Source organism: Rhinopithecus roxellana, chromosome 10, assembly GCF_007565055.1.
Source record: "Rhinopithecus roxellana isolate Shanxi Qingling chromosome 10, ASM756505v1, whole genome shotgun sequence".
NCBI lineage: Eukaryota > Metazoa > Chordata > Mammalia > Primates > Cercopithecidae > Rhinopithecus > Rhinopithecus roxellana.
Window position 1 is genome coordinate 22,810,052 of NC_044558.1, and position 17,846 is coordinate 22,827,897.

Sequence of the window (17,846 nt, forward strand, 5' to 3'; positions counted from 1 at the left end):
TATTCTCAGTGTTTGTGTGAGCTTTGGGTCCTATAGGAAGCAGATATCAACATGGGACAAAATGTGTCAGAAGTTAATTGGGGGAAATGCCTCTGAAGAATAAAGGGGGAGGAAGCAGGTGGAGTCTAGGAGACTCTACACCACCATGCTGATCTGACACCTGTGAAAGGGGAGCAGGAAGGCATGATTGGGCATGAAGAGCATCAGATCAGATCACAGCACAGTCCTGAGAAAGTCTCAGCTAGGCCATTGAAGAGGGACCTAGTCTGAGTTGCCCACTGAATGGGCCAGCACTAACACACCCACTATGCTCAGTCACCAGTTGAGACAAGACTGGTCAAAGTGTGTCCTCAGCACTCACAGGGTGGCATCTGGAGGCTATCAGCCAGCCATACTGCCTACTGTGGGCTGTCTTTAAGGGTGATCTAAGTGGGCCATCTCCATGGCTGACATTCTGCTACACAAAAAATATTGTTTGCTCATTGTAGCACTTTGAGGTAGATATTACCAATTCTATGCCAGACCTAGACCCTGTTAATCCAGTAACAAAATATCAGTCCCAAGTATCCGTTCCCTCTGATATTACCCTCTAACTTTCCAGCTTGCCACCTTCCAGTACTCTGACTCTAGGGATTCTTTGTTCCAATACAATGTCCATCGCCGGGTGCGGTGGCTCACACTTGTAATCCCAGCACTTTGGGAGGCTGAGGTGGGTGGATCACGAGGTCAGGAGTTCAAGACCAGCTTGGCCAACATAGTGAAACCATGTCTCTATTAAAAATACAAAAAATTAGCCCAGCGTGGTGGCAGGCGCCTGTAATCCTAGCTACTTGGGAGGCTGAGGCAGGAGAATTGCTTGAACCCAGGAGGTGGAAGCAGCAGTGAGCCAAGATCGTGCCACTGCACTCTAGCCTGGGTGACAGAGTGAGACTCTGTCTCAAAAAACAAACAAACAAACAAAAAACAAAATCCTCCAGCCATTGACTCTACTCCCTTTTGCCTGACCACACTTTCCTCAGTATTTGTCTTAGGGTTCGTGGTTCATCAATATGATCATTTCCTTGGATCATTCACCAGATATCCTCAACTCTTTGTCTTTCTTTCACCTAAGAAAACCCTCTGGCTGATGAGTACAACTCTTTACCTACTCTGTGCTTGAGCCTGAGAACTGAAACAGTATGACTGGCTTACCCAAAGTTAGTGATCAAACACTTCAAGTGGACTTCAGTGCTTTTCATGTATCCCTTTTCCCTAGTCAATTCACTCTTATTCTTATGGAAAATTGTCTTGTACCTTCTCTCTCTTCAAATTTTCCAACATTTCTTCCCACTCATTCTCAATGATAACTTTGTTAAGAAAAGGTATCTTTCAAGAACATGCCATAGGAGTTGGGGCTTAAGGATATGTGGTCAAACCCCAGCTTCAAGGAAATGTGATCCAGCTTAGAGAAAGATGAACTCCCCAAGCTTAGTCAATATGTCAAGACAGGGATTGTCACAAGAAACAAAGCCAGAGCCAAGTTCCTAGAATTAGGTGCACACAGAGCTCCCCAGGGTTTTCTGAGAGTTGACTTCATCCACATGAGCCAATGTGACTCCCTACCATTTTGGTAACATTCCAGCAAGTGCGGAGGGCAAAGGGGCAAAAGAGTGGTACACCCTCCCTTTAAAGGAATAATCCTGAAGTGGTATGCACAACTTCACAGAGTTCCTCAGAGTTTTCTGAGTCTGGGCCAGAATTGAACCTGTTGAGGCAAGTGGTGTGGTTCTAGCCATGAAGACACAAAAGCTTCAAAAACCAAAGTCAGGCAGGTTACACCTTGGGGCTCCCATGATTTCTGGCTACCACATATTTCTGGAGCCTCTCTGCTACAAATCAGCTACCTCCGGCAGAAACAATTGTCTTATTCCTCTTTTTATTTTATTTTATTTTATTTATTTATTTATTTTGAGACAGAGTCTCACTCTGTCACCCAGGCTGGAGTGCAGTGACTGTGATGTTGGCTCACTGCAACCTCCGCCTCCCAGTTTCAAGTGATTTTTCTGCCTCAGCTTCCCTAGTAGCTGGGACTACAGGCGCCCCCCGCCCCCACCCACACCCGGCTAATTTTTTGTATTTTTAGTAGAGATGGGGTTTCACCGTGTTAGCCAGGATGGTCTCCATCTCCTGGCATCGTCCCGCCTCGGCCTCTCAAAGTTTTGGGATTACAAGCGTGAGCCACCGTGCCCGGCCTTATTCCTTTTTATTAAATTAAGCACTTTATAAACACTTGTTTTTTGCCTGAAGAATATTTCTGATGGGCCAGGTGCGGTGGCTCACACCTGTAATTCCAGCACTTTGGGAGGCTGAGGCAGGAGAATGGCGTAAACCCGGGAGGCAGAGCTTGCAGTGAGCCGAGATCGCGCCACTGCACTACAGCCTGGGCGACAGAGCGAGACTCCATCTGAAAAAAAAAAAAAGAAAGAAAGAAAAGAAAAGAAAAAGAACAAAAAACCCTCTGATGATCAGTTGTAGAGTAAAGATGATTTACATCCCCTAAACCTTCAGAACAGGCAAACTTTTCTGACTCGTGTCATCTCTCATCAGAATATCTTCTCATATTTCTCAGTGTGGTGGCTCATTAGCCACCCCTTCTCACTTGATGAGATCCTTAGTCAGCTTTGAATCTTATCATTTTCATTTGACTCTACCACTAGGGCAACTGTCCAGTAGCAATGGAAGATCATTTCTACTAGAACCTGTATCTGTTTACTTATTTTTTTTTAACAAGCCTTTACTGAGTACTTCTATGGGATAAGTACACTGGTGGTAGAAAGATGAATAAGATGAAGTCATAATCCTCAAGGACTTCATCTTCTAGGGGAAATATATATGAAAAGAATTAATCACAGTAGATTTCATGCATAATTTAAGTTAGAGGATTGGCTGCTGTAACAGAGACAAAAAATAAAGAGGGCTTAAACAACATGGAAATGTATTTTTATCTTGTAATAGTCTGGGCATGAGGAGAATGGGAGTGATAGGGAATCTTCATAGTGTCCCTCTGTCATAGTTCTATCCATACAGATGGATCTCATGCTCATCCATCCACAGAGAGCTGACTTCATCTGCATGGTCCAGTATGGCTCCCCACCATTTTGGTAAAAACACATTCCAAGCCAGGCACGGTGGCTCACGCCTGTAATCCCAGCACTTTGGGAGGCCAAGGTGGGTGGATCACGAGGTCACAAAATTGAGACCATCCTGGCTAACACAGCGAAACCTCATCCCTACTAAAAATACAAAAATTAGCCAGGCGTGGTGGCATGTGCCGGTAGTCCCAGCTACTTCGAAGGCTCAGGCAGGAGAATCGGTTGAACCTGGGAGGCAGAGGTTGTAATGAGCAGCGATAGCGCCACTGCACTCCAGCCTGGGCAACAGAGTGAGACTCCATCTCAAGAACAAGCAAACAAATAAACAAACAAAAACACATTCCAGCAAGTAGGGAGGGCAAAGGGGAAAAAGAATGGCACACCCTCCCTGTAAGTGAATAATCCTGAAGTGTTACACGTAACTTCTACTGGCATTCCATTGGCAAGAACTCAACTTCTTCATCACACCTTGAGACAAGAGACCTGTAAAGAGAACTACTAATGCAATAACTAGGTAAGACATGATGAGGGTCTTGCTGGTTAGAATACATATAATCAAAAAGAAAAAAACCTTGCTTGTAATTTCATAAGTTTCAGAACTTGTGATACCTCAAGTTTCAGAAAAGCTCAACAATGAAGTTTTCCAGAATATGATCTGTGTAAATAAATATGCATGTTTCTAGTTTATAATAAGATACTTTCTCCAAATATCAACCATATATTGTGACAATAAAAAAATTCAAACTCACATGCTGCTGAATATTTTATTATGTATAATGTTTTAATTTATTAATATTTATGAATTTCCTTCTCCCAGTGGATTTTCAGAACATTGCCTCTTCCACACGACACATAAAAACCTGATCTTGCAAGATGACCTTTCAGACTAACTTTTTATTCTTATGCTAATACAATTCATCCTTATTTCTATTGTACATTTAATTCCAGAGTAACATAATGTCTCAAAGTTGCTCTCTTTATGCCTACGGAACTCTTTAAAGAATATGATGTGAAATTTCTTTTCTTGTTCTTCAAATTCATACTCTTTTGTTTGCTATTATTAAATTCCAATCACATACACAAAGATAACTGTCTCTGAGATGCTTTTAATGAGAGTTAGAGTGTTTATTTATGTTAATTGAGGCTTTAGAACATATCTGATATAATTTGTGCTTGAGTCGTTTCTATACAATTCTAGTGCATCATTGATTTTATTCCTAATGTACCATTACTTACAAACTAGGGGTTTAAGTTGAAATTGTTAATGAAAATAGGAATAATCATAGTGTATAAAATATTATAGAACTGAAATAAGTTTTCTAACACTGAATGAATTTATATTTTGTTTTGTGGTTTTTTTTGAGACAAAGTTTTGTTCTTATCGCCCAGGCTGGAGTGCAATGGCACGATCTGAGCTCACTGCAACCTCCGCCTCCTGGCTTCAGGCAATTCTCCAGCCTCAGCCTCCTGAGAAGCTGGGATTACAGGCGACGGCCAACATGTCCGGTTGATTTTTTGTATTTTTAGTAGCGATGGGGTTTCACCATGTTGGCCAGGCTGGTCTTAAACTCCTAAGCTCAAGTGATCTTTCTGCCTCGGCCTACTAAAGTGCTGGGATTACAGGTGTGAGCCACCGCACCTGGGGCAAGTTTGCATTTTTAACATTAAGGAAATTAGCGATAACCTCTCAGAAATCAAAGCAATTTGTTCTGTTCACTTCAAATATAAATAACCCCTGACATTTATAGTAGTTTTGGGCCTTTTTCCATCCTCACCAGAGACATAAATAAAATATTCAATTCAGTAAGAATTTACCAGTATGACAATATATCTCATGTTTTGCAATGTTTTGTTTTCACGTGCATCATCCTGTTAGTGCTGCTCCCAATGACCCTCACTAGGTGAGTGTTACACTCCTATTTTATAGATGCAGAAATGAGCTTAGAGAGGCAAGATGACTTGCCCAAGGTCATACAACTAATCAAAAGCATGTGAGGAAATGAAGGCGGGTGTTCTAACTCACAGCCCAGCTCTCTTTCTATATGTGGCATCTGTCACTCACCAAGGCCTAATATTTGCCCAGTTATCTGCTAGCAGGGAACATAAAGTAAAACATGGCTTCTGCCCTTCGGTTGAGGGATAAAGTATAAGTAGCAGTTAGCAATTTCAAATTGCTTTAAGTCAGTGATCAAATGAATAGACAATGAAGTCAGAGAAAGGAGATAATCTTGTTAGAGTGATGAAGTTGTAGCCCTTAGTAGTACCATACTAAAGTATACTGTGCTTATTTTTGTGATATGATTTCACTGCTTTAGCCTTTTCGGCTTACACAAAATGAAAACAGTTACCAGAACTGCATTTTCCAAAGATGCAAATCTAAGCTGATTATCAGTTCAGATACTGTCTTTGAGAGGAGTTGGAAATGTAAAGAAACAAATGATAGAATATTTATAAGAAGGATAAACGCTTAAGTTAAAATTTAGAAATCTTAACACCTCTACTTTTGCTTTTGAAAGTGGTCACATGATAACTTTTGCATGGGCAAATTTAGGACTCAAATTATAGGAAGAAACCTTCCTTGGATTAAGAGGAAACATTAAAGAAATACAAGTGAGGATACTTCCATTGCCCCTGGGCAGAATCCATTGTTCCTCAGCTGTATTTCCCAAGCTTTTTGTACTTACTCTGTTTTAGATATTATGTATTTATTTATGTCAAGTTGCCCCTTGATATCCATGGCGGACTGATTCCAAGATCTCTCTTGGATACCAGTTAATGGCTGCTTAAGTCCCTGATATAAAATGGTACAGCCTTTGTATATAACCTATGTACATCCTGTTGTATACTCTAAATCACCTCCAGATTACTTATAATACCAAAAACAATGTAAACGGTATGTAAATAACTGTTTCACTGTATTGTTTAGGGAATAATGACAAGAAAAAAAGTCTGTACATGTTCATTACAGTTGCGATACTTTTCCCAAATATTTTTGATCTGTGGTTGGTTGAATCCGGGGATACAGAACCCACAAAGAGCTGACTATATCTACTTCTTCCATTAACCTGTTAACTGCCTGAGGACTTCATATTCCCAGATTCCCAGCACTAATATGGTGCCTGACACATAGCAGGAATATAAATATTGGTGAATTTTGTTGAGCTGAATCTGGAACTCAACAGTCCAAACTCTGGTAACCCCTAAGCCCTGGTGAGACCTAATTAGGCCGGATAGTTTTTAGCCACTAGGACTAATGGGAAGTGTATCATTTATTATATATTTTAAATTAAATATTTTATGTTTAAAGTAATTATTTTTTGAATTGCTAGTTTAATGGTAGCTGTTTACTTAGGGCCAAAAGTATGGCACAAATGACTCCCTGGGGGAAAGTTTAGCAGTTGAAATAGAGGACATAGTCCAATCTCAGCACTGCAAGAATATATCCATTGTCTTAATGGCATCCCTTGTCCCCATCATATCTCACAACTATGTCACCTTCATCATAAAGGACTACCAAAACATACTACTGCCTGATTTAACGTGCATTTATTAATCTCCTATTATGTCTTCTGAAGGATGCTAATTATTAGAGATGCAGACGTGAATAAGAAATATCTGGCCAGTCACAGTGACTCACTCCCATAATCCCAACACTTAAGGAGGCAGAGGTGGGAGGATTGCTTGAGACCAGGAGTTCAAGACCAGACTGGAAAACATAGCAAGTCCCTGTCTCTACAAAAAATAAAGTATCTGGATGTGGTGGTGCACACCTGTAGTCCTAGCTACTCAAGACTGAGGCAGGAGAATTGCTTGAGCTACGCAGGAGAATTGTTTGAGCTCCCCAGGAGTCCGAGGCTGCAGTGGGCTATGATTGTGCCACTGCACTCCAGCCTGGTAGCAGAGCCAGAGTCTGTCATAAAAAAAAACAAAACATCTGTGAAGCACCCTTTATGGGTCAGGCAGCATGGCAGACACTGGAGATATAGTAACTGATTCCCACTCTTATAAAATGTGTATGGTATTTCACACTCCAGTGAAAAGGAGAGATGCGAATTGTGATAAGTTGCAATAGAATTGAAGCTAGACAAGAAAGTAACTAATTCTGCTTCTCTGTGACAGGGAAAACTCCATAGAGGAAGCAAAATTTGAACTTGGCCTTGAAACATGGATGGGGTACCTTAGTCTAACAAGGATCCTGCCTTGTATTTCAGGAAAAAGCATGAAGACATAAAAAGTGTATCTCATTTGTTAGGGGAGCTGTCAGATACTCTTGGCTGATAGCTACAGAAAATAAACTCATCATGGCCTAAAAAATTATGAAAATGTCTTAACTCAAACAAGAAACTCAGAGGAAGAGCGACAGCAGAATTGGTTAATTTAGAAGCAGAACCCACCATTGGAAACACAGATCCTTCTCATCTTTCTGCTTCGCTGTCCTTGGCGTATTGGCCTTCCCCGCAGGCTGGTTCTCCTCCTGGTCATCTAATAGCCAAAGCAGTTCCAGGCACTATGTCCAGGCATAACACTGGTCAAAGGAAAAAGAAATGCTCTCTTCCTCAGTATGGAAATCTTTCTTAGGAACTTTCCAGTAGACTCCCCTTTAGTCTCATGGGCCCAAATTTCACTGCTGTCCCTAACTACACCAACCTCTGATGTAATGATGTGATGGAAATGAGACCAACAGTGGCTGGATCTGGGATTTGCTTCTACCATAGTGTATGGCCATGGGGCAGGGAGGGGAAAGGGAGCCTGTGTAGGCAACAAGCTGAGTCAGCTTTAGGAGCCTTAGATGAATCTGTGTCATTAGTTCCTAGGGAAACTATTGGGTTGCTGGGAGATTAGTTTGAAAGGAAAGCAGAAGGCAGATGTAGCCTTGTGTGCCATGTCAGGGGTTTATACCTTGACCTCTGTGCTATGGGGTGATGTCATTTCTAGAAAAGTTTCAAGTTGCATGGTTTTAAGGAATTAGTATTGTGTTTAACCAGATGCTCAGTCCATCTTGAGGACGTCATCAGAATAAATCATATAGAGGTATTTAAGATACCAGGATACATGTCTTGTGTAATATGCATACTTGTAAATAACACACACACACACACACACACATACACACACACACACCTGCTTAGTTTTTGTTCCCAATTACGACTAGAAAGCTAATTAGGAAATAAAAGACTTTTAACATTTAAAACATCTAAAGCAGTATAGTGTTAATTCTATCATATGGTTATTCTCTCAAAGAATATTTCTGATTATTGAACGTAATTTATTAATCACAGACCTCTTTTAACAAAAAGGGAAAACAAATAAGAAACAGAAGCAGAAACATGAAATTATTTTTGCATGTTCAGACTTTTCCATGGCAAAGTCTTTCGTGGTTAAGTTAGAAAATAGCCCCACCTTGTGACCAAAAATCAGCTAATTGGTCTTTCAAGCAAAAATGAAGCAAATTTTAAACAATTCTCCAGGAAGAAGAAGGAAGCAGGAAAACAGGAAAAGGCTGTCCCCTTTAGGATGATGTTAGTGTTACATCTCTCATGTTAGAAATTGCTGGTTTACACGCCCTTTGTTTTTGTTGGCATGGTTAACTCTGACTGTTGCCTCTAATTCCAAAAGTAGATTTATATTTATCTATCCTGTAGGAAAATTATTTTTTAACTCTCCCATTATTTCTTTTCTACATTTTCTCTATATTCACTCTTGGCTTTTACAACATGCACAAGATGAAATAATCATTTTAAAAGTTTAACCTTATTTTCCCCACATATTATCAATTGTAATTAGATAGCTAATGGAGGCAACATCTCTGGAGGGTGTATGGGGATTTAGAAAGGCAAATGAAATACGAAATTTGGTAATCAAAGCAATTTTTTAAAATGTTAATATTTTCAAATCAGCTGTCTTGAATATCATCCCAAAATCTTCAGGTACTATTTAATTTAATGGCATAGCCATAGATTACTATTTTAGGTAACCACAACTGATGAGTGTGGCCTCTGAATGCTGAAGAAAGCATAAAGATTGACATTTTTTTGAAGATGATAAAGAACAACCTTACCAAGAAAATAGAGAACTTAGTGTAGCTTTAATACCTGGAAAAATGCTGAGGCAAATCACCGATCAGCCAGTTTGTATTTATCCCCAGTAATTTGCAGAATTTGTTGGTTTTTAAAAATCAACATGGCTTTGTAAAGACAAAAGTTCACACGTTTAATCTAAGACTAAGATGAACTGAGATTAAGATGGACTAATGTGTTGATTCAGTTCTCTTGAATAATAATAGTAATAGCTACTATTATAATTATCTACTCTGACATTTTTTGAGGATTTACTATGAACCTGGCATTGTGCTAAGCACTCTCTATGTATCTCATGTGACACTACTACATATATTATATTACATGTGACAACATTTCACAGATGAGAAAATGAAGGCTTAAAGAGTTTAAGTAATGTCCCAAGACCAAGTCGTGGAGTTTGGTTTCAAACTCAGAGCTGGCTTATGACCTCTTAACCACTAGGTTTGCTGGAAGCCAGGACTGGTATTCTCCAGGCTCACATTCTCCAATCCTCTGCACTTTAAGTTGTATCTAGTTGGGTCATGGGTATTTAGTTCATTCTGTAACAGCTGGATAAAGGGCAATGTCCCACATGATGTAATCCCCAAATTGCTCAACAAAGACATTGTTGTTAATAGAGTCCACTGGAGTCAATTAAAGAATCAAAGTCAAAGGGGAGAAAAGGGTGGTATTTTGACCAGAGAGGAAAAGGGCAAGGATTTAATTTGGGAAGACTGTTTTTTAAAAAATATTTAAACATTTATTGTGCTCAAAATTTAAATAAATCAAAAAAATTAAATAAATCATGTAATTCTCTTTATAGGATGGGCGCGGTGGCTCATGCCTGTAATCCCAGCACTTTGAGAGGCTGATGCGGGTGGATCACATGAGGTCGGGAGTTTGAGACCAGACTGACCAACATGGAGAAACCCTGTCTCCACTAAAAATACAAAATTAGCTGGGCGTGGTGGCGCATGCCTGTAATCCCAGCTACTTGGGAGGCTGAGGCAGGAGAATCGCTTGAACCTGGGAGGTGGAGGTTGTAGTGAATTGAGATCGCACCATTGCACTCCAGCCTGGGCAACAAGAGCAAAACTCCATCTCAAAAACAAACAAACAAACAAAAAACACCTCTCTTTTAAAGTACAAAATAATTCATCACTTTCCTTTATTATTTTCCCATTATTTCATCTGAATGTTTATAGCTAAGATTTTCTTTTTTTTTTTTTTTTTTTGAAACGGAGTCTCACTCTGTCGCCCAGGCTGGAGTGCAGTGGCCGGACCTCAGCTCACTGCAAGCTCCGCCTCCCGGGTTCACGCCATTCTCCTTCCTCAGCCTCCCGTGTAGCTGGGACTACAGGCGCCCACCACTTCGCCCGGCTAGTTTTTTGTATTTTTTAGTAGAGACGGGATTTCACCGTGTTAGCCAGGATGGTCTCGATCTCCTGACCTCGTGATCCGCCCGTCTCGGCCTCCCAAAGTGCTGGGATTACAGGCTTGAGCCACCGCGCCCGGCCAAGATTTTCTTAAAGTAGGTTACCCATGATTACAGCTGCCTGAGAGACCCGTCTCATGGCATGTATATATGTTTCATCAAAGGCAATTTGGAAATGTGCGCTGGATCAAGATTCAGAAAATGTAGACTTGGGTTTTCCATTTATTATGCTAGTAAACTTAGCTTACCTCTCTGAGCCTTACTTTCTCAAGTCCGAAATGGGGATAGTAATACAGACTTATCAGTACTTCCTGCACAGGATTCTTGTACGGAATCAAATTTGTTTACGTATTTGAAAAATATGAAATACTGTATCCACGGAAAGGGTGGGTGTAATTATTGAAAAGAAGAACTCCTAGCGTACTTCGGGATCTTTTACTACCATTTGCATCACTGTAAGATAGAGAAAATGAGAGCTGTGTCCATGCATGTTAGAAGTAATTTTTTTCCCTTTTGTATTCATTTTATTTTAATTTATGTTAATTTTATTTTAGATTTGGGAGGTGCATGTGCAGGTTTGTTCCATGGTGCATTAATCTGTTTTGCATTGCTATAAAGGAATACCTGAGACTGGGTAATTTACAAAGGAAAGAGGCTTATTTCGTTCATGGTCCTGCAGGCTGTGCAAGCATGACACTAGCGTCTGCTCAGCTTCTGGGTAGGCCTCAGGGAACTTTTACTCATGATGGAAGATGAAAGGGGAGCAGGCGTGTCACATGGTGAGACAGGGAGAAAGAGAGCTACTAGGCTCTTTTAAACATTCATATTTCACAGTAACTAATAAAGTAAGAACTCATTCATTACCATGGGGAGGGCACTAAGACATTCAGGAGGGGTCTGCTCCAGTGATCCAAACACCTTCCACCAGGCCCCACCTCCAACACTGGGGATTACATTTCAACATGAGATTTAGAGGTGACAAGCATCCAAACTATTTCACATGAATATATTGTGTAACGATGTGATTTGGACTTCTGGTGAATGCATCCATCATCCAAATCGTGAACATTGTACCCAATAGGTAATCTTTCAACCCTCACCTTCCTCCCACCCTCCTGCCTTTTGGAGTTGCCAGTGTCTGTTATTTCCATTTGTATGTCCATGTGTACCCCTTTTTTAGTGAGGACATGAAGTATTTGATTTTCTGCTTCTGAGTTATTTCACTTATGATACTCTTCTAAAAGTGAGAATTTAGGCTTTCTAGTAAGTATACCATTAGATGATAATTGTACTCTTTAGTGTCTGAAATCAAAGTTTATTCTGATTTGCTCAGCCAAAGCTCTTTAACTCTGGATCTGGTTTGGAAGAAATGGAGCAGTCTATTCTCATCTGGACCAATCCTGGGAAACATCCTCATCTCAATTAATCCATAAGTCACATCACAGGTTTCTTTGTTTGTTTTGTTTTGTTTTTCTGTCACCATGATTCTCCATCCAATGGCTCTTGTGGAATAAAGCAATGCACAGAACAGGCACCAAGGTAATATTTATTGAATGCAGGAAGTGGCACTAATAAGTCTTTTTTTTTTTTTTGAGACAGCATCTTCGACTGGGTGTGGTGGCTCATGCCTGTAATCCCAGCACTTTGGGATGCCAAGGCAGGTGGATCACAAGGTCAGAGGTTCAAGATCAGCCTGGCCAATATAGTGAAACCCTGTCTCTACCAAAAATACAAAAAAAAAAAAGAAAAAATTAGCCGGGCATGGTGGCACACGCCTGTAGTCCCAGATACTCAGGAGACTGAGGCAGGAGAATCACTTGAACCCAGGGTGTGGAGGTTGCAGTGAGCCGAGATCACACCACTGCACTGCAGTCTGGGCAACAAGAGCAAGACTCCGTCTCAAAAAAAAAAAAAAAAAAAAAAAAAAAAAAAAAAAAGAGATAGCATTTCACTCTGTCACACAGACTGGAGTGCAGTAGCACAATCACAGCTTACTGCAGCCTCAACCTCCAGGCTCAAGTGATCCTCCCACCTCAGCCTCCTGAGTAGCTGGGACCACTGGCATGTGCCACTGCACCCAGCTAACTTTTGTAGTTTTTGTAGAGACAGGGTTTTGCCATGTTGCCCAGGCAAGTATCAAACTCCTGAGCTCAAGCAATCTTCCAGCCTTGGCCTCCCTAAGTGTTGGGATTATAGGCGTAAGCCACTGCACCTGGTTAGAAGTCTTAAATGACAAAGAGGAGTGAGCTAGATGATAGAGAAAAGGGATATTTCAAGTAGAGAGCACAACATGTGCAAAAACTGGGCAATGTGAATTGTTTAGGGAACTACAAGTGGCCGAGGGTGGCTAGAGGAAATACAGTGTGATGGAGTGCAGCTTAGCCTTGCCACTGTCAGGACTTTGGAGCCTGCCAGCTTTAGTTTGAATCCTAGTTCCACCTCTCTCAGCCGAGTGTCTTTGGGCTAGTTATATAACCTCTCTGTATCTACCTCATGAGGTTTACAACTATTAAATGAATTATGGTATATTAAATGCTTAAAATATTGCATAATACATAATGACTACTCCTACTATTAATCTTCTTATTGTGAATAGTGAGATAGGCAGGGTACAGGTCCTAGAGGCTCCTACGTTAAAAGGAAGAAAATTAAAACTATATGCCTAAAGCCATGGGGAGGTTTAGATGGTTTTTGTAAGAGGTAGGGAGAAAGTGTGTGATTTGATTTTTAGAAAGGTCATTCCAGTACCTGGATAGAGGATGGATCAAAGGGAATCAAACTAAAGACAGAAAGGCCAGTGAGGAGGCAGCTGTGGTAATCCAGATGCAGAGAGCTGGAAGCTTAAATTAAGTAAATGCCAGGTGCAATAAAGAGGAGAGGGAGCATCAGGTGAGAGTGAGCAGAAGTCACAGGCCTGGGTCCCTGAATCTCAGTTGTCAGGCCTGGGGAGTTGGGTGGTGTGGATACCACTCACCAAGAATGGGAACGCCAGGAAAGAAGTGGATTTGGAGAACCATGGGGGAGCTTAGTTCTGTAGTACATGGTGTCTTTGATTTTGGACATACTGGGTTTGAAGAGAACAGCCAAGTACTGACACTTGGTAGGTAATGGCTTGGTGCTTCAGGAAGAGATCAGAACCCTTTGATAAGAGCACTGGCCCATGTAGAAATGAAGCTGTCTATACTTATGGACTGAAGAACCACCATTTTTTGTTAGTTGTTTAAGATGTGATCTCTGCCTTAATTATCGATAGTCATACTCAAAAGATTCACTAAATCCCATTTGGAAAATGGAGACGTTTTTGAAATTCTTTTGGCAATTCAGCAGCATTATCATTGATTATTCAGTAGTGACTGAAACAAAGACACTGCCAAAATTAGACATACACTCATTGCTTTGGCTATGTTTTGAGAATTTTGTCAACTGATTGTCTTTGCAATGTCCTTCCTTTGGACATATAATAAAAATAATAAATATACAGTCATTATTTGAATGTGTGCATATAGTTGCAAAATTAGCATGTGTTTATATGGATAATGTGTTTCTAGTTTTACACTGTTTTGTCACTCAAAAATTTTATTATGACTGCAACTTTCCCCCATAGGTATCTCTGATGAATATATAACACCTATGTTTAGTTTTTATAAAAGTATTGGGGAACTGAAAATGACTCAAGAGGAGTATGCTCTGCTTACAGCAATCGTTATCCTCTCTCCAGGTAATTTCAGTGTTACATTTTAATTTTTATGCCATTTTTTTCAGTATACTAGTAATAACATTTATTGAAAAAAATCTGGAAGACACAGAAATATAAAGAAAAAGTAAAGTGGCCTATAATTCTACCATCCAAATAGAACCATTATTAACCTTTCAGTACATTTCTTCTCAGTCTTTTTTAAAAAATCACACTTATTCATTTAATAAATGTATATTGAACACCTACTATGTACTAACCATGGTGCTAAACCCTGGGGATGCAATAAGACACAGCTCCCATGCAACTTGCATTCTGGCAGGATGAGAAAGATAATAAATGAAGAAACAATAATATTTTTTCAGAAGGTGGTAAATGCTACAAAAAATGTAGTGAGAATATAAAGAAAGAAAGTGGCACAAAAATGGTGTTTTAATTGGTGGTCACCGGAGGCTTTTCTAAGTGGGTGGCATTGGAGCAGGGATCTAAATGAAATTACATACTTTTTAACATAATAGGGAACTTTTTTCTGAGTTTATATTTCTTCAAAAGTCATTTCCCAAGTCATTAAAAATTTACATTGGTAAAGTTGTAATATGTGCTACGTATTCCATTGTATGCATATACAATCATTTACTTAATCTTTACCACATGTTTGTATATTCAGGATATTTCCAGTTTTTTTGTTGTTGAAAATGTTTTTTGAACAGTTTTTTTTGTTGTTGTTGAAATGAATACCTCTTTCCATGTTTTTTTTCTATATTTTTGGGTTACTTTAATAATTTGGGAGTCGAATGATGCCATGTTCATGATTTGTAAAGCATAAAAACAACGCTAGCCTTAGACCATTTTTATACATTATATTGAGGCAGAAGCTAGTTGTTATTTTGCTTTACCATAAAAATTATGACTTGTGACTAAAAAGCTATTCAGCAGAACCTACTAAAGTTATGCATGGATATGTCCTATGACCCAGTCATTTCACTTCTGAGAATATACTCACCAGAAAGGATGCTGATGTCCACCCTACAGGTTATCTTTAGGGGTTTTGATTGGAAGGGGAATTAGGGAAGCTTCTGGGAAGCATTACGTGTGTTGTATCTTGATCTCATTATAATTACGTGTGTGTGTGCATAAAAATTCATCAGGTTGAACACTTAATTTTTACATTTTGTGTACAACATTTAACTTACACTTCAAAATAGTTAACGTTGCTATAATTATGCTGAATTAATGCTTTTCCACTTTTTAATTTTGTCATTTTATTTTAAACTTCAAAACAGATAGACAATACATAAAGGATAGAGAGGCAGTAGAGAAGCTTCAGGAGCCACTTCTTGATGTGCTACAAAAGTTGTGTAAGATTCACCAACCTGAAAATCCTCAACACTTTGCCTGTCTCCTGGGTCGCCTGACTGAATTACGGACATTCAATCATCACCATGCTGAGATGCTGATGTCATGGAGAGTAAACGATCACAAGTTTACCCCTCTTCTCTGTGAAATCTGGGACGTGCAGTGATGGGGATCACAGGGGAGGGGTCTAGCTCCTTTTTCTCTCTTATGATATTAATCTGAAGTATAACTTTCCTTTATTTCACTTGTACCCAGTTTCACTCAAGAAATCTTGATATTTATGTTGTAATTACATGTATAACTTCCACAACTGTAAATATTGGGCTAGATAGAACGACTTTCTCTACATTGTGTTTTAAAAGGCTCCAGGGAATCCTGCATTCTAATTGGCAAGCCCTGTTTGCCTAATTAAATTGATGGTTACTTCAATTCTATTTGTTGAACTAGGGAAAATCTCATTTTGCTCTTCATCTTACCATATTGCTTATATTTTATTAAAGAGTTGTATTCAATTTTGGCAATAAAGCAAACATAATGGCAACAGGTTTTTCTTTGGGAACAAAATTTGATAAATATACAAACTCATTTCTTTAAATGTTGAAAGACATCCTATTGAATCTGAGGGGGTAATTTACAGAAAGATACTGTCTCTCATTACATCAATGGAACTTTTGTCATCCCTGGAAAAGTCCTGGTGAATTTGTAATAGTCCTCTGATCATTTCCTTTTCTTTGAAGTTCAAAGAGAATAGCAAACAGAAAAGTTAACAATTTTCACATAAAATATTCCCTCAAGCAATCCTTTCCCCCATAGTTAGTCTTGAGGCAGGATTCACAAATTCAGTGTAGGCAGCTAACTGCAGTGATGGGACCTTCCCTTTCCTCTCTTAAAAGTGCTCCATTGGCTTCATTGTATCCAATCATCTTTCTGTTTTGTTTTGTTTTTGAAAACATTCCTACAGCTGGGTGCACAGCTGCTATGTATACTTCCCCCAAGGCAGGAATTAGTTCATTTCCTTCCTTCATTGTTACACTGTTGCATTCTTCTCCCCATTATCCTTTGGTGAATACAATAAAACACCTTCTATAAGTAATGGGCTTATATCTCCTTTTCTCCTAAAATTAGCCAAAGTGGAACATGATTAGCAAGCAGTTGTTTTGTATCAAAATACTAGGACAACCCTGGAATTCTAAAAATAACCAGTCAGTGGAAAACTCTGTTGAGGCTAGCATCAATTGGATTCTGATACAACGAAAATGTCTTGAGTTCCCAGTAAGTACAAGATTCATTTGCTAAACTCCATGGAGGATACAGAAATGATTAAGACCCAGTAACAAGAGCTGAGCCCAATGGCTCACACCTGTAATCCCAGCACTTTGGGAGCCTGAGGCTGGAGGATTGCTTGAGCCCAGGAGTTTGAGACCAGCTTGGGCAACATAGGGGAAACCCTGTCTCTACAAATAATAGAATAAAATCAGCCAGGGGCTGTGGCTTGCACCTGTGCTGGTCCCAGCAACTTGGGAGACTGAAGCAAGAGGATTGCTTGAGCCCCAGAGTTGGAGGCTGCATTGAGTCATGATGGCACCATTGCACTCCAGCCTGGGTAACAGAGCGACACCCTGTCTTCAAAAAAAGAAAAAGAACAAAACCCAGTAACTGCCTGGAGGGAGTTACAAAGGCTGCAGCGGAACTTGCTGTAGGCTTACCCTGGAACTTGGGAAAGTTTCACAGAGGAGATGGTACTTCTGCTGGACTTCAAGGGATAGCCCTGAATCAGTGGGTCCAGGTAGGAGGGAAGGGGTTCAAGGTGAAAGGGGTGGCAGGAGCAAAAGGAGAAAGGTGGTGAGTTGTACAGGTGTTACAAGACCATACGTAATCTGGGGAGGGAGGGAGGATGCACAATCTCTTTCTAAATTTCAGTTTCACCATTGTGAAATGCAGAGATCAGCACTTATTGCATAAGGGAATTTGGCTTATTAATGAAGAGTAAGTGGGAAGTAGCAGGCCCACCAGGGAGAGGGTTGGTGAGGAAAGGACATTGAAGAAAGAAGTAAATTTCCGAATGCCCGAAAAGGTAGATCTGGTTTGGGGGAGCTGAGTACAGTTTGGTGTCTCTGGATCTCATGCCATCTGTGCAGACAGCAATGAGAAATGATGCCGGAACTGGTGGG

At 40.0% G+C, this 17,846-nt stretch overlaps 1 protein-coding gene across 4 annotated transcripts in view; it reads left to right on the forward strand.

Moving 5' to 3' along the window:
- NR1H4 (nuclear receptor subfamily 1 group H member 4) overlaps window positions 1-16,768 on the forward strand; it is an 85,288-nt gene extending 68,520 nt beyond the window's left edge. For all 4 annotated transcript variants that reach the window (XM_010383576.2, XM_010383575.2, XM_010383573.2 and 1 more), the window contains 2 exons: window positions 14,230-14,343; window positions 15,603-16,768. In XM_010383576.2, the coding sequence (XP_010381878.1) occupies window positions 14,230-14,343; window positions 15,603-15,841 (353 nt within the window). In that variant the 3' untranslated portion in view covers window positions 15,842-16,768. The remainder of the gene's footprint in view (window positions 1-14,229; window positions 14,344-15,602) is intronic.
- Window positions 16,769-17,846: the final 1,078 nt, after the last annotated feature.